Raw genomic sequence first — 27793 nt, forward strand, 5'->3', positions numbered from 1 at the left:
AAGTAAGCAGAAGATCACACCAATCAAATGCTACTATTACCAACCAAGGAAGCAAGACCCAGCTATAACAGAGATCTAGCAGAATGAAAGGAAACAACCCAGAATAATAATATACTAGCAGAAGAATTGAAAAAGGACAAAGTAGAAAAGAAACAAGCAAAGGAAGAAGAAATTAACCAAAAGAAAGTAACATTCTCTTAACTGACTACTACAAACAAAGTGACTGAAACTGGAGTGTCTAGTACCACCCTAGTTCAGCCTACAACCACTAAAACCAAAAAGAGTCTAGATATGGACTATATCCAACAGAGAATAAGCAAACTGACACTAACCACACACAGACTAAGTACAAACACCAAATACCATCCGACCAGTATGACAAGAAGAACTAAAACCAGACACTAAACAAACTAAAATACGACCAGATAAGAACTTTGTGAGAAGACGAGACTGATAGAGTAGCTTCATCCTGTGCCCCTGCATTGGTGAGTATATCCAGACTATGGGAGAGAAGCAATGATTCTTGCAAGAGTCTCCTAGCTTCCACACTCTTAAGCATTGTTGAATCCTCCTAAGAGTCCTCCCCTGATTGATTAGAGGTGCCACCAGAGGAAGGTCGAGAGATATTATGAATTCTCTTCCCTGAAGATTGAAAAATGTGATGGGGGGATGATACCATGGACAAGAGAGGGGGGTGGAGCTAGAAGTTGAGGATGATCAGGAATCAAAGTGAGAGGATCCTCCATGATGGCTTCCATCGGTTCTGGGTCGGAATCATTATCTTCATCAGACGAGTTAACAAAGATGGGACAGCTGTTAATCGGGTGTTCAACAATCCTACATAATTGACAAATGGCTCCTGGGAACTTTTGGTAACTGATCTTGATCTCTTTCTCTCCATCTGAGAATATGGGGTTAATAACAGCTAACAGTGGTGATCTGATGTCATAGAGAAAGTGCACTCTGACTGTGTTGTTATTGACCCTACCAAAATTCCTAGGTTTGATACTGATAATCTTACCCATGCAACCAAATATAAAATCAAAATCTTCCCTGTTCTGAATAGCTTGAGGTACTTTAAATAAAGTACACCTCATGGGCTCAAAGAACAAATCATCAGTAGAATCCGAGAGGGGAAACTCCACTTCCTTAAGCACCAAAATCATGCCTCTGAGGATCCACGGACGAGCAAAGTTAAGTGCATCTAGAACAAATTGGCTCTTAGGTTTGATAAGAAAAGTATTAACTGGACCTTCAGTGGGGTAATAATCACAGTCCCTGAAGAATCTCGATTGAGGGTATAGCATCTTATTTATGAAGGTAAGTCCAACATCATATGGATGAAGGGAAATAACCTAGTGTATCTCATACACCTAATTGAATAGTGTTGGTAGCGGAATCTCAAACATCACATGTTTAACACTATTTCCAGGATCTATACATGAACATACCAATGAACTAGATTGGAAAGATGATTACCTCTTAATCGCTTTCCCACGAACTAAATTCCGATCAGTATTCGAAAGATAAGAGCTCCAAGTGTAGCTCCTCTACTTGAGACACCGAGTAATGACTTGAACTCCCTCCTTTCAGTCAGCTAGGACCTTCTTGAAGGTTGAGATGAAGAACTCCTTCTTCTTGACTAGATACTTGAGAAAACTCCTTTTCTCTCTCTCTCTCTGAGATGTATATTCTGAAACTCTTTCAGTTAACCCTCTCAGTTGTTGAGAATTCAATCTCCCTCTTTAGGTTGTATAATTAGGTATATATAGAAATCCCTAGAAGAGGTATTAGACTCAAACTAGGATTCCATAAACCTAACTATTAGGCAACACCCAAAATACCCTCCATTGGGTCTCTTAAGTGTGGCCGGCCAACATAGCCCTTTATGGGCTTCCTTGGCCGGCCCACTTAGGGCCTAGCCGGCCATCACATGGTCGGCCTTCCTAAAGCCATTCCGGGCCTCCCTTTTGGGCCCGGACATGTTTATCTCTTCGGACTTCTCCGAATCTTTCAGGACTTACCAATAACGGATCCAATCCACTTATTTGCCATTATCCATCTAGTCAATTCTCTCCTTTCAAATCATTACTATGTTGTGTAACCCTTGTAGGATCCGGTCTATGTTAGCCTCGAATCAACTCTTGATTCGACGATCGTAGTTGGCTTCTAGCTAAGCATTACGACCCCTAATTGGACCGGACTAATGATCTTCCGAATAAGGTCATTAAGATCCTAATAGCCAAATTGCACGCATTGCATCCTTGGTCGAAGGACACTCCTTCGGAAGGATACCATTCCTTCAGACTTTAGGCACCATATCCTTCAGTCTCCCACTTGTACTTAGAACAAGTGCAATGCTCGATTCCCATGTTTTTTTTTCGTATCTCATCTGATATGTCATATTTATCAGACTCTCTTGATCCCGAGAACAACTTCCAATCCAAACGATTAACTCTTAATCCGTTTGAGCACGGCCATGCATTTTTCAGTTGTTTCTCATCAAGTGGCCCGGAGATACTTTATCCTGATTTTACTCAGGAAAACATAATCCATTCTTGTACTCCCACTCAATTTCATGTCTATCCTGTCTCCCCCAATATGCCGCTTTTATAACCACTTTTTACGGATGGCGTTTGACGGTACCAAAGTTCGACATTCCTTCCATAAACTGAGTGAGTACTCATGTTTTGAGGAATCTCTCCAATTTGCTTAAATGAGAGTTATGACATCTTATAACTTAAACTCTTGAAGTACTCTCATTCGGCGGGTTTCCAGTGTATCAACTATACACCCATGAAGTTGACCTTTGAATACTCCTATTCCCATAGCCCAAGAAACAGCGCTATCTTGTCAATCACTCATGCTAGTCTTCCTAAGTCATTATTGTCCAACTAATGACCTGGACTAGGGATAGTAAGATGATGTGCTTCCATGTTCACTTAGTAGGGTTTCTTTCATTAGATCACGTATCTAATAAACCTACCTGGAACACTCCATCCTTTTGGACTGTCGTCTAAATTCTAAACCACAATTTAGATGACGAAATAAACCCAGTTTATTTCGGATAACAAGAGTCTGTAAAATTTGAGCACCCGCGTGAACTCCTTCACGTTCTCAATTTTACAAGTCTTTTTAGGATTCTCCTCATGGATCCTAATTCCTTAGACCCGAGCATCTCATGATCGTTCTAAGGTGACAGTTTAGTTTCCTTTTCACTTCGCTTTGTTATTATCTTGCTTTCGAACTCTTCGTAAGCTGTTATGATAATATCAGTTTTCTCCCACTGAAATTAGCACTTCCCAAGTTCTAATTTTACTTCCTTATCTAGTAGAGTTAAGCAACGACTCCCAGCATGGAAAACTCTTTCCCATCTGTTAGCCCTTCCTAAAAGATTCATATCTTTATTTTCGGAAGATTACTTTTTATGACTTTCTTCAATCTTCTGACTTGTATGGGCGACGACATCTTTTCGTACTCCAAGTACTTTTTAGATGTTCGGGTAAACAACAATCATCTCATGATCGTTCTTATGTTTTCTAACATAAGTGTCTCTCCTGTGTTTATCACGGGAGTTGGGTAGAATTTCTCTCCAAGAGAACTTCTTATTCAGACCTCTTCAAAACTCCTTTTGAACGAGTCTTTATCATCCTCCGGTCTATCTCCATAGACTTTTGATGCCCATTATTAATTCACCCTCGTCTTCTTGTCCTTTCTTGTATGTCTCCTACATACAGGACCTGAAACAACTCTTGTTTCACTCCCATTTACCTTCTTGTCTCACAAGATTTAACCATTCTTACTCTTATCTCTTTGGATTTCCGATCCAATTTCAGAGTGGTTTCTGCTATAGTTCTTTTGAATCTTCTAAAGATTCCTTGGGGTTTTTGAGCAACCTTCTTAACTCCTTAAGAAGTTTCCAGGCGATCGTCTCTTTGAACCATTCAAGTCGACATCCCTTTTCACGTAAGCCGAGTAACTCTTACTCTCTTTCGTTTTAGGCCGAGTAACTCTTACTCTCTTTGTTTCAAGGCAAGTAACTCCTTACTTCCTCTTGTTGCTCTTTATCGAATCCCATTCGATTTTTCCTCCCACTTGTCTTCTTAGAAGGACCCTCCTTTTAATGAAGACACCATCGAGAGCAACAATCTCATTGTGTTCCGATGATTTGCGAGAAAACCAAGTTCTTCTTCTTGAAGAACTTATGTCTAACACGCTTTAGACATTAGAATAATTGACAAATTTTAGAACTCCTTCTAAAATAATATCCATATCCTGATGGACTCAATTATTCACTATAGCTTCTTAGGATTTTAGTGGTTTGGCAGATATTAGACTTTGTGTTTTGGAAGACCGATGAGTATCAAACTTATGATCTCATCATATTCTTTAGTCATCCAGACCCACTTCTTGATTTTGGATTTGTTTCTAAAACTTCTCCACAATCAAGTCTTACGTCCATTCTAATCACACTAATCGCAGACTTTCATGTCTAACATTATTTTCTACGATTAACTGTACTCTTGTACTCTTACAAGATTTAGAATGACTAAGTCGGATCATTCGTTAAAATTACTTAAAAGTTAGATAGGCTCTTTTAAGAACATCATAAAATATCTCATATTTTATTCACTCCCATAATCTCATTACAGAGTCATTGTTCTAAAAAGAAAAAGAAATACTAAAACTACTTTAAAGTATTGCCTATCGAGTCTATGATCCTTCTTGAGCTTTTCCAGCAACTCTTGCCTTCTCAGCTTTCGACAGGTTCATCTCCTCTTCAATAAATACTCAGCTCCCTCTTGCTCCTGTCATTCATAATGATCAGAGTCTTTTAGGTATCACATACCTCGAGGAATGTGTATTTAATTGAATAACTTTTAATAATTTTTACCTTGACCGGAACTCCCAGCTCCGTCGTTTAGATCTTCCAAGAATCGCGGGCAATCTCTTAATCGAATATGAGATGTACTACCGCACACAAGACATCTCTTGTTAGGAAGGATAGTTCTGGGTCTTGATGCTTTCCTGCCCATTCTCCTGCCAGACTGCTTCCTTCTCCTAACGTCTTCCGTTCCCGTACTTACAGTCTCCTGAATTCCTAGAATCTCTTCTAGGGTTTCAGGGGTGCTGAATCTACTTTCAGCACCTTCCAGAATCGCCAGTAGACTTTCGAAGGATACCCGTCCAAACTTATCTTCAAAGTTTGCTACTACATCCTGAAACCTTTCATCCAATGAATTCAGGATGATGTCAACTGCCATTACGACTGGCATAGGAGACCCCATCCATTCCATGTCTTTGAAGTGATCAATCATCTCCAAAACATGATAACGGACGGGTTTCCCTTTCTCCAGTCGCATTCCCAGTGTCACCATTGTGATTCTAAATCTTTCTATTCGACATTGTGTTCCAAACACTTCTCTTAGCCGTCGAATAATGGTGTATGCCTCCATTTCAATGAACATATCTATATATTTTCTTTCAATGGCCATTAGCATTAAACCGGTTACTGGCGCTGACTTCCTTCGAATATCGTCTACTTGCTTACGTTCTTCATCAGAAGAAGTTTCTGAAAGCACGGGGATCGGAATGTCCAATATTTCTGCGTTTTCTCCTAGAACCCTTCTCAGGTTCCTCTCCCATTGAACGAAGTTGGTATCGTTCAATTTCTCAAGTATGATGTAGAGGTTGAAGATGTTTGTTCTCATAATTAAACTACATGTAAGAAATGCGAAAGTGATTAAACTTGTTATCCTGGCAATTTTTCTTAATTTGCCTATATTATTCTACTTTTGATGTCCGCTTAGAATAATATAATTCCAAGATCCCATTCCTTCGAAATTAAGCGTACTTTGGCACTGCCCTTAATTCGTCGTCCTGGGTGAGTAACTCCTTACTGATCATATCTCATATGACTCTTGGTTAACGATTTAAACGTTAAATCGTCCTTTAGCCTCGAAGTCCAAAACCCTTTTGCTGACTCGTTTGAGAATAACCATTTAGACATGTAGACCTCTTCATAGATCTACCCGTATTGTCCCGAGGTAAAAGATGGCACCCTGCTTTGGCATGACCCACCATCGATGAACAAGGGCTCAACAGGTGTCTTAATCTGGGTAGGATTTACTCAAAATTCTTTTTGGGACTTATTACGTAATTTATCAAGTTGCGTTACTGTGAACTCTTGCATAACCATTCATGATTTATTACGTAAAAGTTTATGTGGGTTTGCGTAATGATTTGTTAAATCTTAGTATTACCCCTTAAAAGATCCCATCTTTTAAGTTTATTTCTTGTTCGCCTATGGTTCGATTGGATTCATATCCAAGAACCTCTATTGACTACTCCCACTTGAACCATGATCTCATCATTCAGTTCGTCAATAGATTCTAAGACCCTATACTCTAAGTATTATTCTGGCACAACTCCTTCCGCTTAGAACCAGAAACGATAATCCTATCTAAAGGTATACTATTTTACGCAATCACACACATCCATACATACAAAAATATGACAATCATAATAAATAAAGTATGTATCCTAGATTCGTTTCTAGGTTTTGCTATCGTATAGCTATTCGTGGGAATTTGTGACATCTCTATGTCTAATGTTTCTAAAGTTTCGTATTCTCAATACTTAAACTAGAAGCACATTATGTTTCTTCCTTAATTGTTTCCAAAATCAATATAAGGAAAAACTCCGTTCGGGTTCTCCTCTAACCCGGGTCTATGTCGGAAAAAATTATGCTCGGAATCGGGAGAAAAGTCTGAAAAACTTCCTTTCAGATCATGGCCCAAAAAGCCCTTGAGTCTCACTCAAAAAGATCTGAGTCAACCCTGGTCAAAGTCCCTTGACTGGTCTCTGGTCAACTCTTGACTCAGCCTGGTCAAGGTCCGGTCCTAGAGACAGCACCTTCCTGCCGTGCTTTGTCTCTCGGGCAGACGCGTCCTAGCCCAGCTAGACGCTTCTGTCCTAGGACAGACCATAGACATCTCGGGTGAGAGGTCTAGGATGCGTCCTGGTCGCGTCCCAGACGCGTCCAGACCATCCGGTCGCTTTATATGCCTCTCGGATGCTTAATCCGAGAGCTGTTGGAACTCCCAGACGCGTCCCAGACGTGTCGGGTCTCGGGACAGCACGTGTGCCATCTCGGATGTTCGGTCCGAGATGCACCCGTGCTCCATAGTCGCGTCCCAGACGCTTCTGTGCACAGACGGCGAGGCCATCCTATCCGGGATGCCTTTTAGACGCGTCCAGACGCGTCCTAGACGCTTCTGGATGCTCCGGTCGCATCCGAGTTGCGTCCGGAAGCTTCCAGTCGCATCCGAGATGCTTCTGGTTGCTCCAGACGCATCCTGGATGCATCCGGACACTCGTCCAGTGTCTCAGTCCTAGACCGAGACTCTAAATAGGTTCCCTCGAGCGCGTCCCAAACGTGTCAGGGATATCCGAGACGCTCCTGTCTCGGAATCCTATTCCGTCTCGGGCTGGGATGTCCTAGACGCGTCCCACGCGCTGGGACGTCCGAGACCCGAGAGTCTCGGACTCCTAGTCTGTGTTGGACTGGGATATCCCAGACGCGTCCTAGACGCTCTGGGATGTCCGAGACCCGAGAGTCTCGGACTCCTAGTCCAGCTCGGACTAGGATTCCCGGTCCTTCACGGACTGGGATTTCCAGTCCGTGTCCCTGTCTGTCTCGGACTGTCTGTCCGAGACGTGCTGGTCCGGCCCAGACGCGTCCTGGACGCGTCCTGGCCGGTCCGGCCAGTAGGGTTTCCAAACCTTTTGGAAATCCAACCGTCCCAACTGATTTTTCTTTTCTTTTCTTTTGTTCCAGCTGCTGTTAGGTACTGTTTTTGATCAATTCATCAACCAATCTTCATGGTTTTGATGATTTTTATCAAAATTCTAATACCCTAACACTTGTTTATGAAAACTCTTTTCATAAAACTATGTTTCTAGTGTTTCTAGGTCATGAATCTCATCCAAAACCCTAATTTGATCTCATCAAACTTATGTTTAAATCTCTATTCAAACATTAAAACACTAATATCTAGTTGTTCAAGTAAGAATCTAATTCATCTAGTCAAAGATAGTTCATGCAAACGGCTCTGATACCACTGAAGGGGAATAACCTAGTGTATCTCATACACCTAATTGAATAGTGTTGGTAGCGGAATCTCAAACATCACATGTTTAACACTATTTCCAGGATCTATACATGAACATACCAATGAACTAGATTGGAAAGATGATTACCTCTTAATCGCTTTCCCACGAACTAAATTCCGATCAGTATTCGGAAGATAAGAGCTCCAAGTGTAGCTCCTCTACTTGAGACACCGAGTAATGACTTGAACTCCCTCCTTTCAGTCAGCTAGGACCTTCTTGAAGGTTGAGATGAAGAACTCCTTCTTCTTGACTAGATACTTGAGAAAACTCCTTTTCTCTCTCTCTCTCTGAGATGTATATTCTGAAACTCTTTCAGTTAACCCTCTCAGTTGTTGAGAATTCAATCTCCCTCTTTAGGTTGTATAATTAGGTATATATAGAAATCCCTAGAAGAGGTATTAGACTCAAACTAAGATTCCATAAACCTAACTATTAGGCAACACCCAAAATACCCTCCATTGGGTCTCTTAAGTGTGGCCGGCCAACATAGCCCTTTATGGGCTTCCTTGGCCGGCCCACTTAGGGCCTAGCCGGCGATCACATGGCCGGCCCTATTGCCTGGGCCGGCCATCACATGGCCGGCCTTCCTAAAGCCATTCTGGGCCTCCCTTTTGGGCCCGGACATGTTTATCTCTTCGGACTTCTCCGAATCTTTTAGGACTTACCAATAACGGATCCAATCCACTTATTTGCCATTATCCATCTAGTCAATTCTCTCTGTTCAAATCATTACTCTGTTGTGTAACCCTTGTAGGATCCGGTCTATGTTAGCCTCGAATCAACTCTTGATTCGACGATCGTAGTTGGCTTCTAGCTAAGCATTACGACCCCTAATTGGACCGGACTAATGATCTTCCGAATAAGGTCATTAAGATCCTAATAGCCAAATTGCACGCATTGCATCCTTGGTCGAAGGACACTCCTTCGGAAGGATACCATTCCTTCAGACTTTAGGCACCATATCCTTCAATGGACACACCCATCTACCAACAAAACCATGATTGATTGGTTAAATCTCCTGTTTGGATGAAGGTTTTGTGAATTTGAGAGTTAGTTTGCCATAGGTGGGTAGAGAGTATTGAGAAGCCATGGATAAGAAGAGAGAAAGGATTGCAGTAAAGAGAGAAAATAGGGTACCTGGCAAATGAAATGGTTGATCGTTTATGTAGTAAGTTGGAAGCTGGAAGAAGCTAAAGAGATTCGTCCAAAAGATTATCATTGCTCGACATGTAGGGGACATGGGAATCAGCTACTCATCAGTACGTCTACCCAACTGAACTGGTTGTGACCGGTGACATGATGAAAGAGAGAGAGCAAGAGACAAACCAGAAAGGGAGAGAAAACTCGAAAACCGGCAAAAAAGGAGAAAACCGGCTGAATGGAAAAGGAAGGGTTTAAGAAATACCTTTACGTGTTGATAACTGTCGCGATTTTGTCTTGGTTATGATGTGGATTGTTCTCGAGCTGATATTCGATGTGAAACGCCCCCAATCCCTAGGGTTCTTTGCTTGGGAATCCAATCTCGCGTGAAGTTGCTGCTTCTTTTTGTTGTCGTTTCTGTGATTCAGAGTAATGGTAGTTGTTGAAGAGGTACTAAATGCATTTTGGAAGTTTGCTTTTGGAGGAATTGAGAAGAGATTTGGCTGAAGATTAGGGTTTAGTCTTTGGGATCTAGAGGTGAAAAGGAGAAGAAGGAAATCTCACCGCTGACGTCACTGCTCTATCTCTCCTCAAAAAACCTCCCCGACGTATACATCATTTCTAGATAAAGAATGAAATTGTAAACTAATTTGAAATAGTTAATTACTATAAAAGTGACTTTGTCAAATCATAATCGATAACAAAGAAATTGTGAACCGCTTTTAAATCCTTACTAGATTGGTTGTTGAGGATAAAAGAGAAGAAGCTGACAGTCAAACATGAAAGATGACGGAGGAGAGGGATGCAATGAGAAAGGCATGAATGTATGGAAAAATTATTTGGACGTGACGAATATGATATTTATTTTTTTATATATTATTACGTGAAACTGGTCCACACATGTGTGGACTAATTGCTTGTTTACTTCCTTCCATAGTCTAATTGTATATAAATAGAGTGGAATGGACTTTCGAATAATATATCCCTTCCATTAATCATTCGTTTTCATTATTTGTATAATTAATATGATTGATCTCGCTTTATCATTACTATGAGCAAAAGTTTGAGTAAATAAAGTATTTTTTTTTCTTTTTTGGTTTATATAATGATGACTACTAATTGACTACGAATGACTTCTGGTTAGAGTGGACAACTTACCCCTCATAAATCGTTGGAGAAACATGAGCACTAACAGTTGATAAAAATATAGAAAATAGTTATTCGGGTAAAAGAAACATTCTATTAATTATAAGTTGCCAAAATATCATGGGTAATGATACGTTAAGTTTAAAATAATATGAGTAATTAACAATCAGGTCATTTCCTATGTTTTTCATTCCCAGAATACTCTTACCCACTAAAACTCACTTTTTCTCTCAGGGACCCCAAAAACTTTTAGGATTCTTCTTCTTCTTCTCGAATCTTCTTCTAGTCGGCTCTTCTTATTCAAATCTTCTTCATGAAGTCTTCAATTCTTAATCTTCTTCAATTCTTATTCTTCTTCTGATCTACCACTTCTTCTTCCTCAAACACTAAGGCAGTTACGGGCAACTTGGTTTGAAATGTAATCAAGCTTTTGCTAGTCTTCCCCTTAGATGTTAATGGCACCCTGAGAACCAATGAACAAATGGTGACGCTCTGTAGTAAGATTTAGATTTGGTTACAAACATCGATGTTACCTTGTTGTTCATGCTTTAAGAACCAACATATTAAACTTTTAGTAGCTCCTTAGGTGATGAATTCAGCGTCCTTCCTGGACTTCCTATTTGTGTTGCAGGCATACACCTGATCTTGTATCTAGAGATAAATATTCTCTTGATTGGTTACTTACTGAGTCGAAGAAGCTATTGTAAGGATGGAAACCACACAGACAAAAATTGAACGAGAACGACAATTATTGCTGCTTATCTCATTGGTGAATTCATATTCTTCATATATCTAGTTCGTCATCAACATTAAGCCTAAGATCTAGGTTGGAGGTGCGAACTGGATCATATCTATAACTATCAAGGAACTTGTTATCATGTTATGAAGAGGCTGCAAACTTATTTGCAGGAGTTTGCAAATTGAGTTTAGAAGAGTTTGTAAGTTCAATTTTTGTTACAAACCAATTTGCGGAAGTTAGAAAACCCAGTTTGTAAGTTCAGAGTAACCTAGTCTTAATCCTTGAGTGAACCTTACCTTCTACAGTTCTACATATAGTAGAGATAACTTGTTTGGCTATAAATATATTATCTATCTCTGTCTGTTAGTTTTATGTTTTGTGGTTAGTCAGATTCAGTTCGATCTGGTTTTCTTTTACTTGGTTTACTTTGGATGTTGGTTGTTGTTTTTATATAGCTTTTCTTTGTGTTAGCAGCAGCTTTCATTAGTCCGACTAATAGAAGATAGTCGTGCCTAGTCTTTTGTGGTTGGTTCAGTTCTGTTAGTCAGTTGGTGGTTTTAGTGGGTTTACCTAGTTGCTGCTTTGCCCTTTCTTGATAGAGGATATAGAATAGCCTACTTTGTAGTTGTTAGCTGTTAGTATATAATTATACTCTATTCTCCTTTATCTTCTTCCTGCTTGTCCACTTTTCTTGTGCTCTGGTTATTAGCTCTGTTTTTTTTCTCGTTTTTCATCTTTGGATGCCTATAGACAATAGTGGGGGTACTTTCATATTTTATCTTTGTCTGGGCTGTTGGGCTTTATTTTAGCTATTTTACTATGTATAATAACATCCCCACCAATGAGAGCCCTACCATCCTAAGTTGGAATGTAAGGGGAGCCTCCTTTTTCCTCACCAAAAAACATATTCTTAAGCTTATTACTAAGAACCAGCCCGATATTGTCTTTCTTTCCGAGATAAAAAACAAATCTAATAATATGAACAAAAACATACCCATCAGTAAACTTTATGCTAGCCATTTTGTTGATCCGATTAACAAAGCTGGTGGGCTAGCCCTTTACTGGAAACATCATCTTAACATCAACATCAAGTTTTCTGACAATAATATTATTCATGCGGAGATGAACACGACTAATTCTGCCAACCCCATTATGATTACTGATTTCTATGGTTCTCCCTACCATATAAACGAAATTAAACCTTGGAACACTCTTAATCAGCTCAACTCGAATATTGACAACCTCTGGATAGTGATAGGAGATATGAACTGCATTCTGGATCCACTTGAAAAACGCGGGGGTTCAAGTGTTTCCAACTCCCACATGCCTAAAATCATGGACATTATCAACAATCTTGGATTACTGGATTTGGGGTACCAAGGTAAGCCTTATACGCGGAGCAACAATCAGTTTGGAGAACATCTCATTCAAGAAAGGCTAGATAGGGCAATAGCTAACCTCCAGTGGCTTCAACAGTTTCAAACTTATGGTGTTACCCATCTAGAAGTTGTGGGCTCATATCATCTACCCATTTTTCAAGACAACAAAGACCTCAGCCAGCTTAGCCCTAAACCTTTCAAGTTTATCCGCACTTGGATGACCCACCCAGAGTGCCATAGCTTTATTGCTGAGAATTGGATTAACAACAAAAGGATCCAGGACACTAACAATATCCAACAAGATCTCAAGAAAATTAGCAAAAAGCTTACGAACTGAAACAAAAGTGTTTTTGGTAACATTGATAATAATATCAACCAGATCATTAAGAAACTTCAGAATAGTAACACCAAAGAGGAGTATATCCATCTTAATCACAAACTAGAAGAACTTTACCAAGAAAGCTTATGGAAGGAAAAATCGAGGAACAACTTTATTTCCCTAGGAGATAAAAACACCAAGAATTTTCACTCCCAAGCCATTCAACGTAACAGAACTAACAGGATCAGTGCCATCAAAGATAAAAATGGAGACTGGAAGGAAGATATATAGGATATTCAAAGCATTTTCTATTAATCCTAAGGAGGACCCGTCTATTCTCAACCTCTTCCACTCTGTGATTACTTATGAACAAAATCAAGAACTGCTAGCCATCCCTAGTAAGGAAGAAATAGATCAGGTTATTCATAGCCTTAAGAAGGAAGCTGCTCCAGGTCTAGATGGTTACCCCCCTTTTTTCTTCCAATTAAATTGGGAGACGGTGAATACCGATATCTACCTTATCCCTAAAACACCCATTCCTCAAACCCCTGCCGACTTTCGTCCCATCAGTCTTCTCAACACTACTTATAAAATTATCACCAAGCTGTTGGCTGACAAGCTTAAACACACTTTGAATCCCATCATTACACCGTTTCAAGCAACTTACATCCCAGGAAGATAAATAACAGACAACATCATCATGGGCCAAGAAATCATCCACTCTTTCAAGAAAATGAAAGGAGCAGAAGGTTATTTTGGACTCAAATTAGACATGTCTAAAGCTTTTGACATAATCGAATGGAAGTTTCTTACTGACATCATGAGGCAGCTGGGTTATGACGAGCACTGGATTAAGATGATTCACATGTGCATTTCTACTTCATCTATGTCCGTTCTTGTTAATGGTCGTCCGGGAAGTGTCTTCTACCCATCCAGGGACATTAAACAAGGCGACCCTCTCTCTTCTTTCCTCTTCACGCTTGCCATGGAAGGCCTTAGCCGCAAACTGATGTCGAACAATAGCGATAATAGATTCTTGGGTTTTCCTACCACTAACTCTGATCTAGAGATATCCCATCTTCTCTTTGCTGACGACTGCATTATCTTCGGGCAGAATACTATTGATAACATTCATAACCTCAAAAATATTCTCCAAGAATTCTGTGAGACCTCGGGGTAAATGATAAACTATACCAAATCCAACATCTTCTACTCCACGAACTCGCGTCCTGAATTTAAACGCCTCATTATGCGTACCCTCAAAGTCAAATATGCCTCCACCTCTGAGAAATACCTGGGTGCTCAACTTTTTATTGGTGCTAAAAAAACAAAAGTTTTCAACCACATTCTTGATCAGATCAAGAATAAGCTCAATAAATGGAATCACTCATTTTTCTCCCAAGCTGGTCGCACAGTGGTCATCTCGGCCATTGCTGCAGCCGTACCCCGATACCAGATGCAATGTTTTGCTATTCCTAAAGGAGTTAGCAAATGTATCCAGTCCGCTCAAAGGACTTTATGGTGGGGTAAGTCGAAAGGTATTTGCACTAAAGCCTGGTCATCTATCTGCCTTCCGAAGAACCTTGGAGGTCTAGGAATTCACATGCCTGATCTGGACAACACTGCTCTGCTCTCTAAGAAGGCTTGGAGGCTCAAAACTGAACCAAAAGCATTGTGGGCTAAACTTCTTAAAGCTAAATACTTTCCCCACTCGGATAAACCTGGCCCAGCGAAACCTCACCATTCTTGGAGTTGGGAAACCATCAGGAAACACTACAATCTCATTGATGACCTTGCCACTTGGGAAGTGCACTCTGGTGTTGATATTAACATTTGGGATGATAATTGGATCCCTGAAATTAATGGAACCGTGCCGAACAACAATCAATCCAGTCTGAATAAGGTAGCCGAACTTATTACTAACAACAACTGGAACAATGAGGCTCTCAATGCCAACTTTGATGTCCCAACTCAAAACCTAATCAAAGCGATCCCGGTAAACGACGAAGGTAAAGATCAACTCAAATGGAAGCTTATCAAATCAGGTAAATTCACAGTTAAATCCATGTACCATCATCTTAGCACTAACAATATCACTCACACTCCTAATTCGCCTAACTGAAATTTCACCTGGTCTCTTCCAACTATTCCGCGAAAAAAATCTTCATCTGGAAAATCTGTACTAAAGCTCTCCCTGTGAGAGATAGAATAGGAAAATACATTGACAATAACACCACATGCCCGAATTGTATGAATACCGAAACATTTGAACATGCACTCTTACACTCTGCAATGGCCAAAAACGTTTGGTTTAACTTTAATATAATATCTGAGAACATTACATCAATTTCAGATTGGATCTTCTCGTGGCAAGACAATACCCAACAATGTTACACTAATGATGATATTCATTTTGTTAGCACCCTTTGGATTTTATAGAAAGTAAGATGTGATCACTGTTTCTAGCACGAGATAAATGATCTTAACAAGATCATCAGAATGATCAAAGCATTTCCAAAAACCAACAAAAAACCTGAGAAAAACAAACAAAAACCTCCAGGAAAATGGCAACCGCCAACAGATCCTTTCATTAAAATTAATGTTGATGCATCCTTTACTAACGTAACATCCAATATGGGAATTAGCCTAATTGCACATAATGAAGATTCCAAATTTATAGCAGCCCGGCGAAACCCTCAAGGGCAAGAAATAGTGAAGAAAGTGAAGTTATAGCCATCTTACATGGCCTTGAATGGGCGAAAGAAAAGAATCAGAAGTCGATAATTATAGAAAGCGACAACATGAATCTCATCAAGCATATCCAGAATAAGAGACACACGGTGCAATGGAAATCTTTGATACATATCCTCAGAATTCGAGAAATCAGTAGAGACTTTGAAATAGTTTAATTCAAGACACCAGTATAGAACACAACTCGCATGCAGACAAGCTAGCAAAATGGGCAAGAAAAAATAATAGATGCAAAGAGTGAAACAATGTTCTTTGTATTTTAGTTGATAAATATTGTAATAACGTTTATATTAATTAACGTAAGGAAAATTCAATTAAAAAAAAGTCAAACTATTAAGTCAAAATATCATTCAACAACTTTCTTATGCTTCTTTTTTTAACCTCTTTCTCGCAAATGTTTTCAATGTAGGTTGTCTCCTCTGGCTCTGTGAAGGTTCAGATTGTTGAGTTGCCTGAGGGATTGTTGGACTATCAGGAAGGGATTTTTGAACCTTCATCATCTTCAACGTTTCCCGAACGTGTGTGTAGTTATTGAGATTAAGTGAAGTGAGACACCTGTTAACCCCATCCAACTAAAAACAAGTACGAATACAACAATTCAATATCACCACATATACGAATTAAAAGAACGAAAACAAATGATACTTAAGAAAACTTACAAAATAATTGGTCAATCCTAAGTATTGTTTCTGACCCGATTTCCGAAAGAGAGGGGTTTGTACCCTCAGGTGGAAAACAATACGAAACCAATCCAAGTAATCTACATTCGATTCCCATTGAGCTAGGTGGCACGATTTAGATCTATCATCAAGAGGGAGTATATGATCCTCCCAACACTTCCAACGCCAAGTACTCGGACAATAGTTCTTCGTTCACCTTTCCCCACCACCTTCTTCGGTCTAATAGGGTCCTTAGAAATTTTCTGAACCAACCCCAGTTCTCTTAAAACCCTGCCTGAGTTATACGACTCCGCGATGTCGTTCGCAACAATACATCCTGTGTGGAACGAATATTCGGGTGGCCGGGAGTTCCAAATCTTCATCCATGGGCCGATATGGGTCCCAAATGACCTATATAATATATTTGTAAAAGATATGGACAAAAAATTTGAAACTGAAAACGCAAACAGAAAAAAGTTCTTACATCTCTTTTCGTCAGATCGTCTAATTGCTCCCTGAGATTAGATAATGCACTATCTTGGGTGCCTTTCATAATGTGTTCCTCCCACTTGTGCATACGGGGAATGTCAGCCTTAGCAACGTATATATGATTGAATTCCGATAAATAAACCCAAGCTAAAGTGATCATCTATCCAAGCCTACGAATGCAAAGTAAGAAGATATTAAATTATCAAACTAAAACTGCACAATATATAAATATTAAGGTAGATGAAGTATTACCTGCAAGACGGTTAGATAACCCACCAACTGAGCCCCATTTGTCGAGGTAGACCCAAGTTGTCTGTAAAGAAATGCAGAACCCCATGAGAATTGTTGAACCTTGTCGAGGTTCTTCAAGAACTGTAGGTATATAGACGGGACCTTAAAACCACTTTTATCAGCAAAAAGTGTGGAACCAAAAAGATGAAGTAGCTATCCTCGAGCACAACAAGTCTTTCGATATTCAGTGTCTCCAGCTTTAGATCCACTAAAATTTTGTCTCAACCATTTCAACCAAACTGATCTTGAAGTACCCATTTCTTCTTCAACATAATCATAGTTTATACCTAGAAGCTAGGTCACCAAAACTATATATTGTTCATCGTCCTCCTCTGGTACACAAACCACATCACCTATCACCGGAAGACCACATAGACAATTCACATCTTCCGACGTGATCATCATCTCTCCAAAGGGCATATGGAAAGTGTTGGTGTCTTCGTACCACCTCTCCACAAATGCCGAAAGCAGGATTCGGTCCAACTTTTGGTACAAATACTTGCCAATGTGAGCCAGTCCCGTCTTCTGCACCATTTCTTGAACTTCGTTGCACTCCAATTCTAAGTCCCACACTTGCGCTTTTTTGATTTCATACATTGTCTCGTTAGATAGAGATCCAGTCTCAATAGCAGAAGCATGATTGTGTAATTTCAAACGCAATCTCTCATTAAAAACTAAAATAACAAAAAGGAAATAAACATTAACAAAAAAAACTAAATTCATTATTCTATGTCAAGACTAAACTTCTAGTTTATTCCAAATTAGGAACGCAATGTGTTTCTCGAACCCTTGAAGCAAAGATCGATTTGACGGACCTCCAAGATAAGGGTCTGATCCAGGTTCCTTCTGTTGCTTATTCTGCGTAGGTTCAGCACTACTAGTTCCTTCTCTCTCAATTTCTTCGGTCGGAACTGAAGTATTAACCCCCATTCGACTATGAACTGTACGAACCCTCTCGCTCCCGGTAGAACGAACACGCTCAGTCATGGAAATAAAGGAATAACTTAATGTGTGGAGAATAAACACTACTAAGAAAAACAAACTAGGGAATGAACATTACACTATCTGTCCGGACCGACCTATCTGAATATGTTCAGATGGGATAGTCCGACAGTTCTCATTACATAGTAATCTGATAATATTCGGATTGGGTAGTCCGAATCATTTCAGATTGGATAGTTCGAATAGTTTCGGAGTGGTTCGATTCCGAACTTACACATATTCACAATCGAAATTACCGCAACCCAAATCACTACAAATCTTCCATAAACATACATCATACAAGTACTTCCTAGTATTATGAACATATAAATCACAAATAAGCTTCCTTTACTTAGATGAATCGAAGAAAAACTAAGAATTTATTATCTTACCTAAAATAAAGATTCAAGGTCCTGGATCTGTTCTTCTACACCACAAATGAAGCAGTGTGTGCAAGAGAAAGGTCGAGAGGCGAAGGAACTTCTTCGAGCAAGAAATTTGGAAAGAAGATAAAGAAATCGAGTTTTCAAATGTTCGGGTTGTATCTCTTTCTCGGTAGAGCAGCTAATAGCGAATTTAGGGCAAATGATTTGGGCGCGAGATTTTTCAGATTTTGACTTCGGTCAATATATCTGGGGGCTGGGTGCTCTCGGGTGCCTTCTCACATCAGTACTGGGTGCCAACATATAGCGGGGGCTAACAACACTTTTGAACGGGTGCTATTAGCCTCTCCCATCAAATATATAGGTGAAGTCTCCAGGTTTTGAGTGGATCACGTCTCCTATCCGGAATTATTCTGGCCATGGTCGTAGTCCTCGGTCCACCATGTCTTACCGGCGCGGTAAATCAACAGCATCATCCATTTTTTACCTTGTCCAGCCGTGCGCCCATGCCAGCAGGACAAGAACCTCTTCTTGCAAGTTGGTCGTTTGATTTCAGAATATTTGGCTTATTGCTACATGTATTCATCGCCCCCTCTCTCTCTCTAGATTCCATGGACCCCGAACAAATTCTTCGTTAGTAATTCCACATTCCTTTCAGTTTTCACTCCCAATTTTGGGCCTTCTTCTACCTTTTATTCCCTTCCCTGAATTTTCTTCTTCTTCTTCAAGAAAGCCTAATTCTGTTTTATTTGAAATGTTCCTGTTCTGATTCGATCTGCTTGAGGTTCGATCTGTTTAATACAAGATTTTTTGTCTAATGAGGTGATATTTGTATATAATTAAACAATTAATGGCGGAAGGAGGTTATTTAGAGAGAGAAAATGTTGGATTAGGTTCTATGGATTCAACTGAATCTAGATGGGTTTTTCAGAATGAAGATGACTCAGATTTCGACGAAGATGAAGAGGATTTGCTTCACCCGATGAGTATTGATTCAGAAGAAGATGAAAACGCGGAACAAAGATTAATCAGAACAGGCCCTCGGATTGATTCCTTTGATGTTGAAGCTCTTGAGGTTCCTGGTGCTAATAGAAATGAATATGAGGTAAGTAACTAAGTACAGTGTTCTATTGATTTTCGATTTAATGGATGAATTTCAGTTTATTACATTACTCTATGATTTATATAAACTTGGGGATCTATTAACTGTAGTTAAGGATTTGGAGGTTTTCATTATCTCTCTAATTCACTGATTTTGGGATAAAGATGATATTGATCTCTGGTTTCTTAATTGTATTCCTCTTCTAAGCTACAATTAAGATGTGAAAACTGAACCAATCTTGGTAACCCTTGCTAGTTGCTACTTCATTTTTATATCTATAGTTCTTTTTCAGTTTTCCTATAAATAACTTGAATTCCGTGAAATAATTCGAGTTACATAATAGAGCAACTTACGGAACGTTGTAGTACACTTGCCTTCAAGTTAACCCCCTCTTCGTTAGCCCACTATAAATAACTTGAATTCCAAGTAAATTATATAGGTTTTGAAACCTTCCACTCACATTTCTTTGTATCTCTGGTTGGAGCATAAAATATAAGATTTTATAGGGAACTTCGCTAACAACTCATATAGAGTCATTCCGAATATAAAATCTTTGAAAGTCTTTGAAGGCTTGGATCGTTTTAGTTACATCACATGGTAAAACATTGCTAATTATAATTCTACTTCATACTTTTCGAGTGCATTTTTGTAACTATTCTACGGTTTCTCGACATCATTCAATATATTACTTTTCTCAGAAAAGTATAGGCTCGTTCGAGTACATTGTGACTATGCAGTTAATTAAGTCTTTTCCACCATACATGCCATTTGAAGAAAATGAAAAAAATGGAGAATAGATTCTCGATGATGATTCTCTTGAAGTAATAATAGTTATTTAAACGATACGTTTTTGTGGTCCTCCACTTTGGAGACATTGCAGAACTAGGATTCCAGGTTCTTATGTCTTCAAGGATTGAATTTGATAACACTAAGGTGTTAATCGTAAAAGAGCACTAGGTGTCGACCGTCAAATCCAAATTTCTTTTTGGGCTAAAAGGTAAAATTCGACAAGATTTGTCTGTTTTGGGGGTTTTATGACGAATTTTGAGGGTATTTTTGTAGCACTTTAATGTGTTTTCGTTTGGTATGTCAGAGCTATAGTGGCTATTGTACTTGTATATTTATATTCATTAGTATAAATGCTTTTCTAGTCAAGAAAATATGGCATGGTTAGACTCTGAAAGTGAAGCTATGACTCTTGTTTTGAACCCTATTTGTTTAGTTTTGTCCGACCCTGATCAATTCCTACACAGAAACGGAAACTAATGAATAGTGACCTCTATCTTCTTTTCTTGCTTGATAACTCTTCTTTCATTTGCTATTTTCTATAAGAAGAAGCAGTTACCGAGGTAGTGACAGAAAGAACCTATTCAAGTATGAGAATGTGTTGCTTTGCAAGCCACAAAGGAATAAAAATTTGGTCTGAATTTTTTAGATTTAGATGCAGGACTTCACTATGGGAAGGAAAATTATTCTTGCTTTTCAGACACTTGGCGTCGTGTATGGTGATGTTGGAACAAGCCCTTTATATACGTTCAGTGTGATGTTCAGCAGGGCTCCTGCTCAGGATAAAGAAGATGTTCTTGGAGCTTTGTCACTGGTTTTATATATCTTAGTTCTGATCCCACTGATCAAATATGTATTTATTGTTCTTTGGGCCAATGATGATGGTGAAGGTATGCGAAGAAGTTCCACAGCAAATACTTCCACACTATGTTTTGTGGTTATTATCTACACTCGTTTCTTGTATTAATAAATGGACGATATGAAACTTACTGGTTTTGTAACTAATGCAGGTGGTACATTTGCGTTATACTCGTTAATTTGTAGGCATGCTAAGGTTAGTCTTCTTCCAAACCAGCTACCTTCCGATACTCGCATATCAAGTTTCAGACTGAAGGTCCCATCTGCTGAGCTTGAGAGGTCACTAAAAATTAAGGAACACCTTGAGAATTCACTTGCACTGAAGAAGCTTCTTCTCATATTGGTGCTTGCTGGTACTTCTATGGTCATAGCTGATGGAGTTGTTACCCCGGCGATGTCAGGTCTTCATATATGCTGCTCTCTTTTGCCTTCTCTGACTCTGTTGTCTCAGACACTATATAGCAGTTAAATAAGTACTAGGTGTCAATATGATTAACATAAAAATGTAAGTAGTAGGCATTCAATACCATAACCTAAAAAAGGAAAAGTAGTCTAGGGGTTAGTTTTTTCTCTATGAATGTCACACTATTGCTATGATATACTTGGAGAAGAAAAAGTTTGAGTGATTATGAATTCGATGTCTTGGCTTTTGTCAGTTGATATGTGAGTATGAGTCAGTACCTTGAAAGTCCTAAAAATAAATGTCCTAGTTATGTAATTCCTGGAAGATTCTAGTTACACATCTATTATTCCCACAAGACTCGAGTCGAATTTTGATCTGATTTTTCATTTATTTACTGAAACGCAGTCATGTCGGCAGTGGGTGGAATAAAAGTTGGAATACCTGGAGTTCAGCAAGGTAACACCCATGTTCTATTGATTAGTTTATTACCTCACTAGTTATGTCATTGCCCCACTTTATCTATCCATCTTGCCTAATTGGTTTCCATGGTTGCTCCCCTTTAGAAATTTGATTTATTTGTTTAGCTACTATATGTACCAGCACAGTTTCACAATTTAATTTTTCCAAATTCATCCATCTCTTATTCCTCGATTTCCATTTATACTTTTCCATTATTTTGATTGTTTTATTATGGTTGCATTGTTTTTAAAATATAATTAACTCAAAAATAGAATGATAATCTTGTAACACTGAATGTTTTCTTCTTCTCAAGATGCATATGTGCAGTTGAAAGTTTCTGAAAACTTAATGAAGCTTGAAATTTGAATGCATAGGCCGGATAACAGATGTCTTGTTTCCAAGACAAGGAGCTATACAAAATTAGGCGGGGAATTGTGCGAGGAAATCGACAGACACCAGGATTAAATATTTAAGGCTACCCCTAGTGTCCAGCTTTTTTGTAGATGTTAATGGAAGCAGTGACTCTGCAAAAATCAGAAAGATATGAATAGAGGAAGCTATTAGCTATATACATGTGCGATAAAATAGCATCTAAGGGATTGTTGAATAAGATATGCATAAGTTCTACTAGATGCTTTGGCACACACCAAAATCACATCTCACATTTAATATTGAAGAAAGTACCAACGATTAAGATGAAGTTGAAGGTCCTAGCATATGGTCATATTTTTTCTATACGCTAACATATTGTAATTAATGGTCCTCTTAGTCATGTATATGCTGAAATCGAAATTTAATACCTTCTTGGAAGTTAACTGATGATTTATACCATTTTAGTTTCTCCCTCTTTTATACTTTTGGATATTTTTGTCCTTGTTTACAACATTAGACTGAACAGATAAAATCTACCAATTTAGTCCTTCCATCATGTATATTTATTATTTATTTTTCCTTTTTTTATTTTTTCTAATTTTCAGATCAAGTTGTGATGATTTCTGTCGCGTTCCTTATCATCCTATTCAGTGTACAGAAGTTTGGGACAAGCAAAGTTGGAATTGCAGTAGGTCCTGCTTTATTCATATGGTTTTGTGCACTTGGGGGCATTGGAATCTACAACCTTATGAAGTATGGCTTTACAGTACTCAATGCATTTAATCCTTTGCATATCTACTACTTTTTCAAGAGGAACTCAACCCAGGCTTGGTTGTCCCTTGGAGGTTGTCTTCTATGTGCCACAGGTAAGAAGCGAATCGAGAAATATTTTTTTTTGGTCATTAAAAAACTCATTTGGCTCTTTGTAAACGGCTGCCACATGAAAGTTATTAAGATATGGAAATCCAGTCATGCAGAATGCGAAATTCCTATGGTAATTACTTTGTAGAGCTGAAGGCATGTAGTCCTAGACAATTATGTAGTCCATTTACTTGTTTTAGTAAATGAAATGGAAGTCTCTTCTGTCCTTTTCCCTTTTGAATAGATTTTTTTCGAGTTAGTATGTCTGTGAAATAAACAATCTTGCAGAAAAACGAATACAAAAACATTATTGGATACAGAAACATTATTGGACATAAGTAAAAACACTTAAGTAGAAACCCTGATTCTAATTTTCCTCTTCATCTTGTAGGCGTTGGATTGGGTGGTGCCCATGTCTGGTTATAAGAATAACATGACTGAAAAGCCAAGGCAAACTATAAAATTTTTTTTGGTGCCAAATAGAATAGCTGAGAAAAAAAATTTAGCTTTTCTATTCACTTCTTTTTCTGCGTCATCATACTGATCCATGGTTCTTTCATTCAAACTCTCAGTGATAAGTCTTGATGTGTCATGATTTATCCCCCTCTAATGTTTTCAAGTTGGGATAACTTTTGCAGCCTCTTTCTTTAAACGAGTGGATTCATTTCCAACCATACGACCAATGTCTTGTTATCACGTCTTGATCACCAGATTTGCTTCTGATATTTGGAGATTTTGTACCAGAAATTAGCTACCAAGTGCATAAGATAGCATCCAATTTCCTCTGTTAGCGTGACTAATTTCCTACTGTATTTCAGGTTCAGAAGCAATGTTTGCAGACCTTTGCTATTTCTCGGTGAGATCAATTCAGGTAAAGGAACTACATGGGGATACCGAACATTGTCTGTTCCACAATTTTTTTGCTATATATATGATATGAGAAACTTGAAAAGGTGTGGAGTATGCGGGTACACACGAGGATGATGTTATGAGTTTATTGTTTGTCTGGAGATACCGTGGTTATGTGGTGCATCCACACAATAAGATCAACCCATTCTAAAGCCTCCGGCGAATATTTTTTCGTACCAAAAATGACTTGTCTATTTTTACCATTTGATTTTGAACCAAAACTTTGGGGGTTGGAGGATATTGAACTGGCTGGCTTAGGCCTTTCATCATCCTTTGTGGGCCCTATGACACCCTGATTGTTTAGGAACTTTTAACCGGGGTCGAGTATGCGTAATAAATATAGTTGGTGCTCCTTATTTTTTGTTTTGTTAACTCGCATTTGCTGATTGTTTTGTAATGATAATCTCAGCTCACATTTGTGTTTCTGGTACTGCCTTGTCTTACTTTGGGATACCTGGGTCAAGCTGCATACCTTATGGAAAACGAAAGCAACTACGAACATGTTTTTTTTTCATCTGTTCCGAGTAAGCTCTATGTGCCTATCTTGTTTCATTTTTAGTATAGTAGCCTCTGTTGTTTGCTGTGGTATAATCCACAAAACCTACAAATATGGTCATTGATGCTTAAGTGCCAAGTGACAGCAGGACATTCAGTAGTTAAAAGCGGAAGTGTTCGTAAAGAAATATTTATGAATCGTACTTGATATCTATAGGTGGTGTTTTCTGGCCAGTCTTCTTAATTGCAAACGTTGCAGCACTGATCGCCAGTCGGACAATGACAACAGCTACTTTCTCTTGCATTAAACAGTCCACAGCTCTTGGTTGTTTTCCTCGTCTTAAAATCATTCACACATCTCGGAAATTCATGGGTCAGATATATATACCTGTCATAAACTGGTTTCTACTGTTTTTCTGTCTGGTGTTCGTCTGCACCTTCGCAAGCATAAATGAGATCGGAAATGCATATGGTAACTCTAACCCTTGAGCACTTATTCTTTTATTCTTCTTCGTACTTCATATTCTTATGTCTTTGTTTTACTTTTTTACTATGCAAGTGAACTTCAATCATCATGTAAGGATGCTGGTGAAAGATTATTATCTGCATAGATGTCAATCATTTGACAACCAGACATGAAAATATAATTTTAGATAATTTTCTATTCCCTAAATAGATAATTTTGTTCTCTTAAATTACTAAACACATTTTAATTTTCTTTCCTTCCAATGTAGCAGCGAAACTTAACATGAACTAGTTCTTGAATTAAGAAGAAAATCTAACTACCTTATCAACAGCAATGCTATAAACAATGAAAATAACATTAGGGTAAGAAATTCTTCGTGGAGTAGTTGAAACTGAATGACAATCTTTTAAATCTTGATAAGAGAATAAGAAACACTAAAGTGCTTTTGAAGTTTAAAGCAATCAGCAAGACAGAACACCCTAACCTATAGACCAGACTAGGATAAAAGTGAATTTGTAAAAAAAAATCAAGATAAAAGTGAGAAAGTTTCTATGTCCTTTTTTCTTCCTTGAGCGCTGTGTACTCCGCAGGAAGTTTCTTTAGCGAAATACCAAGTTACTGTAATTCGATTTAGGCCTTCCTATCTAAACTACGGCTTTAAGAGACTGTTCTATTGGGGTTATTAAATTACTGTTTCTACATATGCATTTCCTGCTTTCTTTGCGTAGGGATGGTGGTAACTATTTTTTCTCTGATACTTAATATTTCTATTTAAAGGCATCGCGGAGCTCGGCGTGATGATGATTACAACAATATTAGTAACTCTTGTTATGCTACTAATATGGCAGATAAACATTATCATTGTGCTTAGTTTTCTAGTTTTCTTCTTGGGACTAGAATTGACTTTATTTTCTTCGGTGTTATGGACTGTTGGAGATGGGAGTTGGATTGTACTAGTTTTTGCTGTGGTTGTGTTGTTTATAATGTATATCTGGAATTACGGGAGCAAGCTTAAGTATGAAACCGAAGTCAAACAGAAACTTTCAACAGAACTTATGCGGCAACTAGGTTGCAACCTTGGTACCGTCAGAGCTCCTGGCATTGGCTTGCTTTATAATGAGCTAGTGAAGGGAGTACCAGCAATATTTGGCCATTTCCTGACTACTCTTCCGGCAATTCACTCTATGGTCATATTCGTGTGCATCAAGTACGTTCCAGTTCCTGTAGTACCTCAGAGTGAAAGGTTTCTTTTTCGACGTGTTTGCCTAAAGAGCTATCACATTTTTCGGTGTATTGCTAGGTACTTCCTCCAAACTATGTGAACCTTTTGTTTATTAATTTCATATCTAGAAATGGTTGATTTAATAGGTAACTGAGAATTTATGAAGATAACATTATTTGAGAACAACCTCCCATCTTGAGAAATAACAAGTCATGGGCTCTTATTCTCAACAATATCAGAGTCCAGCACGTATCTGCAGTCTAAAGCATTGGTTGCAGATTAGTGGAGTTAATGCTTGTAATCTTATTCGAAGTAATCACTTTTCTTACACCTCGCAACACTGTATAAAACTGATTAACATCGACAGGTATGGCTACAAGGATATCCGAAAGGAGAATCATCAGACATTTGAGCAGCTATTAATTGAGAGCCTGGAGAAGTTCATCCGTCGAGAAGCCCAAGAACGATCATTAGAGAGTGATGGCGATGAAGATACTGAATCTGAAGATGAAGCAAATTGTTCGAGGCTTCTAATAGCACCCAATGGAAGTATATACTCACTAGGAGTCCCGCTAATGGCTGATTACCACTGTGATAGACCCGTCTTAGAAGCGAGCACCTCAGCAGAGCAATCCGAAGACCAAGCAGCAGATGATGCTGACCAGAGTCTTGAAAGGGAACTCTCATTTATTAGAAAGGCAAAAGAATCCGGTGTTGTTTATCTTCTTGGTCATGGAGATATCAGAGCAAGGAAAGAGTCTTGGTTTATCAAGAAACTCGTCATAAACTACTTTTATGCATTTTTAAGAAAGAATTGCAGGAGGGGAATTGCAAATCTTAGTGTTCCTCACTCAAATCTGATGCAAGTAGGAATGACATACATGGTCTAATCTTCCATTATTCTGCTGATACGCAATTTTTCAATTACTTCAATATCAAAGTTCACAGAAGAATATGGTTTTCGAAGCTCGGAACGGCTCTTAGGTGGAAGAGTTCATTCAGATTTGAGGTGTCACAAGAAGGCCAGGTTACATTCATAGATTTGATAACAAGGAAATGGGTTGTTTTCGTTTGTCTGAATATATACTGTTGGAGTTAGCGCACAGAAGTCTACCACTTGAAGACTACTCCGTTTTGTTAAATGAGATGTGTTCCTGTATTGCATTTGATGTATCAGTATTTTTGCAGGCTTTGTTGAAGAAAAAACCTGCACAGAAAAGAACTGCAATTACAATATGGATGTTAGCCAATTCATAGTTCTTTATTTTGATCTAAAACCCATCAGCATTGCATGATTTTATTTCAGAGAGGAATTAAGATGAAACTTTTGAAGATATAGAGAGAAAGAGGGGATGCCATATTATAGGGTCTGATACAAAATTAAATATAGAGTTGATCATAGTTTCCT

At 38.6% G+C, this 27793-nt stretch overlaps 1 protein-coding gene across 4 annotated transcripts; it reads left to right on the top strand.

The window, feature by feature from the left end:
* The first annotated feature begins 18503 nt into the window (after positions 1-18503).
* Positions 18504-27662, top strand: LOC147549112 (potassium transporter 7-like). Of its 4 annotated transcripts, none has more exons than XM_086669835.1 (10): positions 18504-19557; positions 20996-21230; positions 21351-21599; positions 22007-22057; positions 23038-23298; positions 24112-24164; positions 24612-24726; positions 24915-25169; positions 25941-26463; positions 26753-27662. In XM_086669835.1, exons 1-10 carry the CDS (start codon positions 19303-19305, stop codon positions 27273-27275), a joined length of 2520 nt encoding a protein of 839 aa, XP_086525961.1. In that variant the 5' UTR covers positions 18504-19302; the 3' UTR covers positions 27276-27662. The 4 variants fall into 4 exon arrangements, with proteins under 4 accessions (XP_086525961.1, XP_086525963.1, XP_086525962.1 ...); XM_086669837.1 differs by having other exon boundaries at positions 18818-19557; positions 26100-26463; XM_086669836.1 differs by having other exon boundaries at positions 18818-19557; positions 21002-21230.
* Positions 27663-27793: the final 131 nt, after the last annotated feature.

This window comes from Eschscholzia californica, unplaced genomic scaffold (assembly GCF_041429995.1).
Source record: "Eschscholzia californica isolate CP2 unplaced genomic scaffold, dmEscCali1.0.p SCAF_3, whole genome shotgun sequence".
NCBI classification, from domain to species: domain Eukaryota; kingdom Viridiplantae; phylum Streptophyta; class Magnoliopsida; order Ranunculales; family Papaveraceae; genus Eschscholzia; species Eschscholzia californica.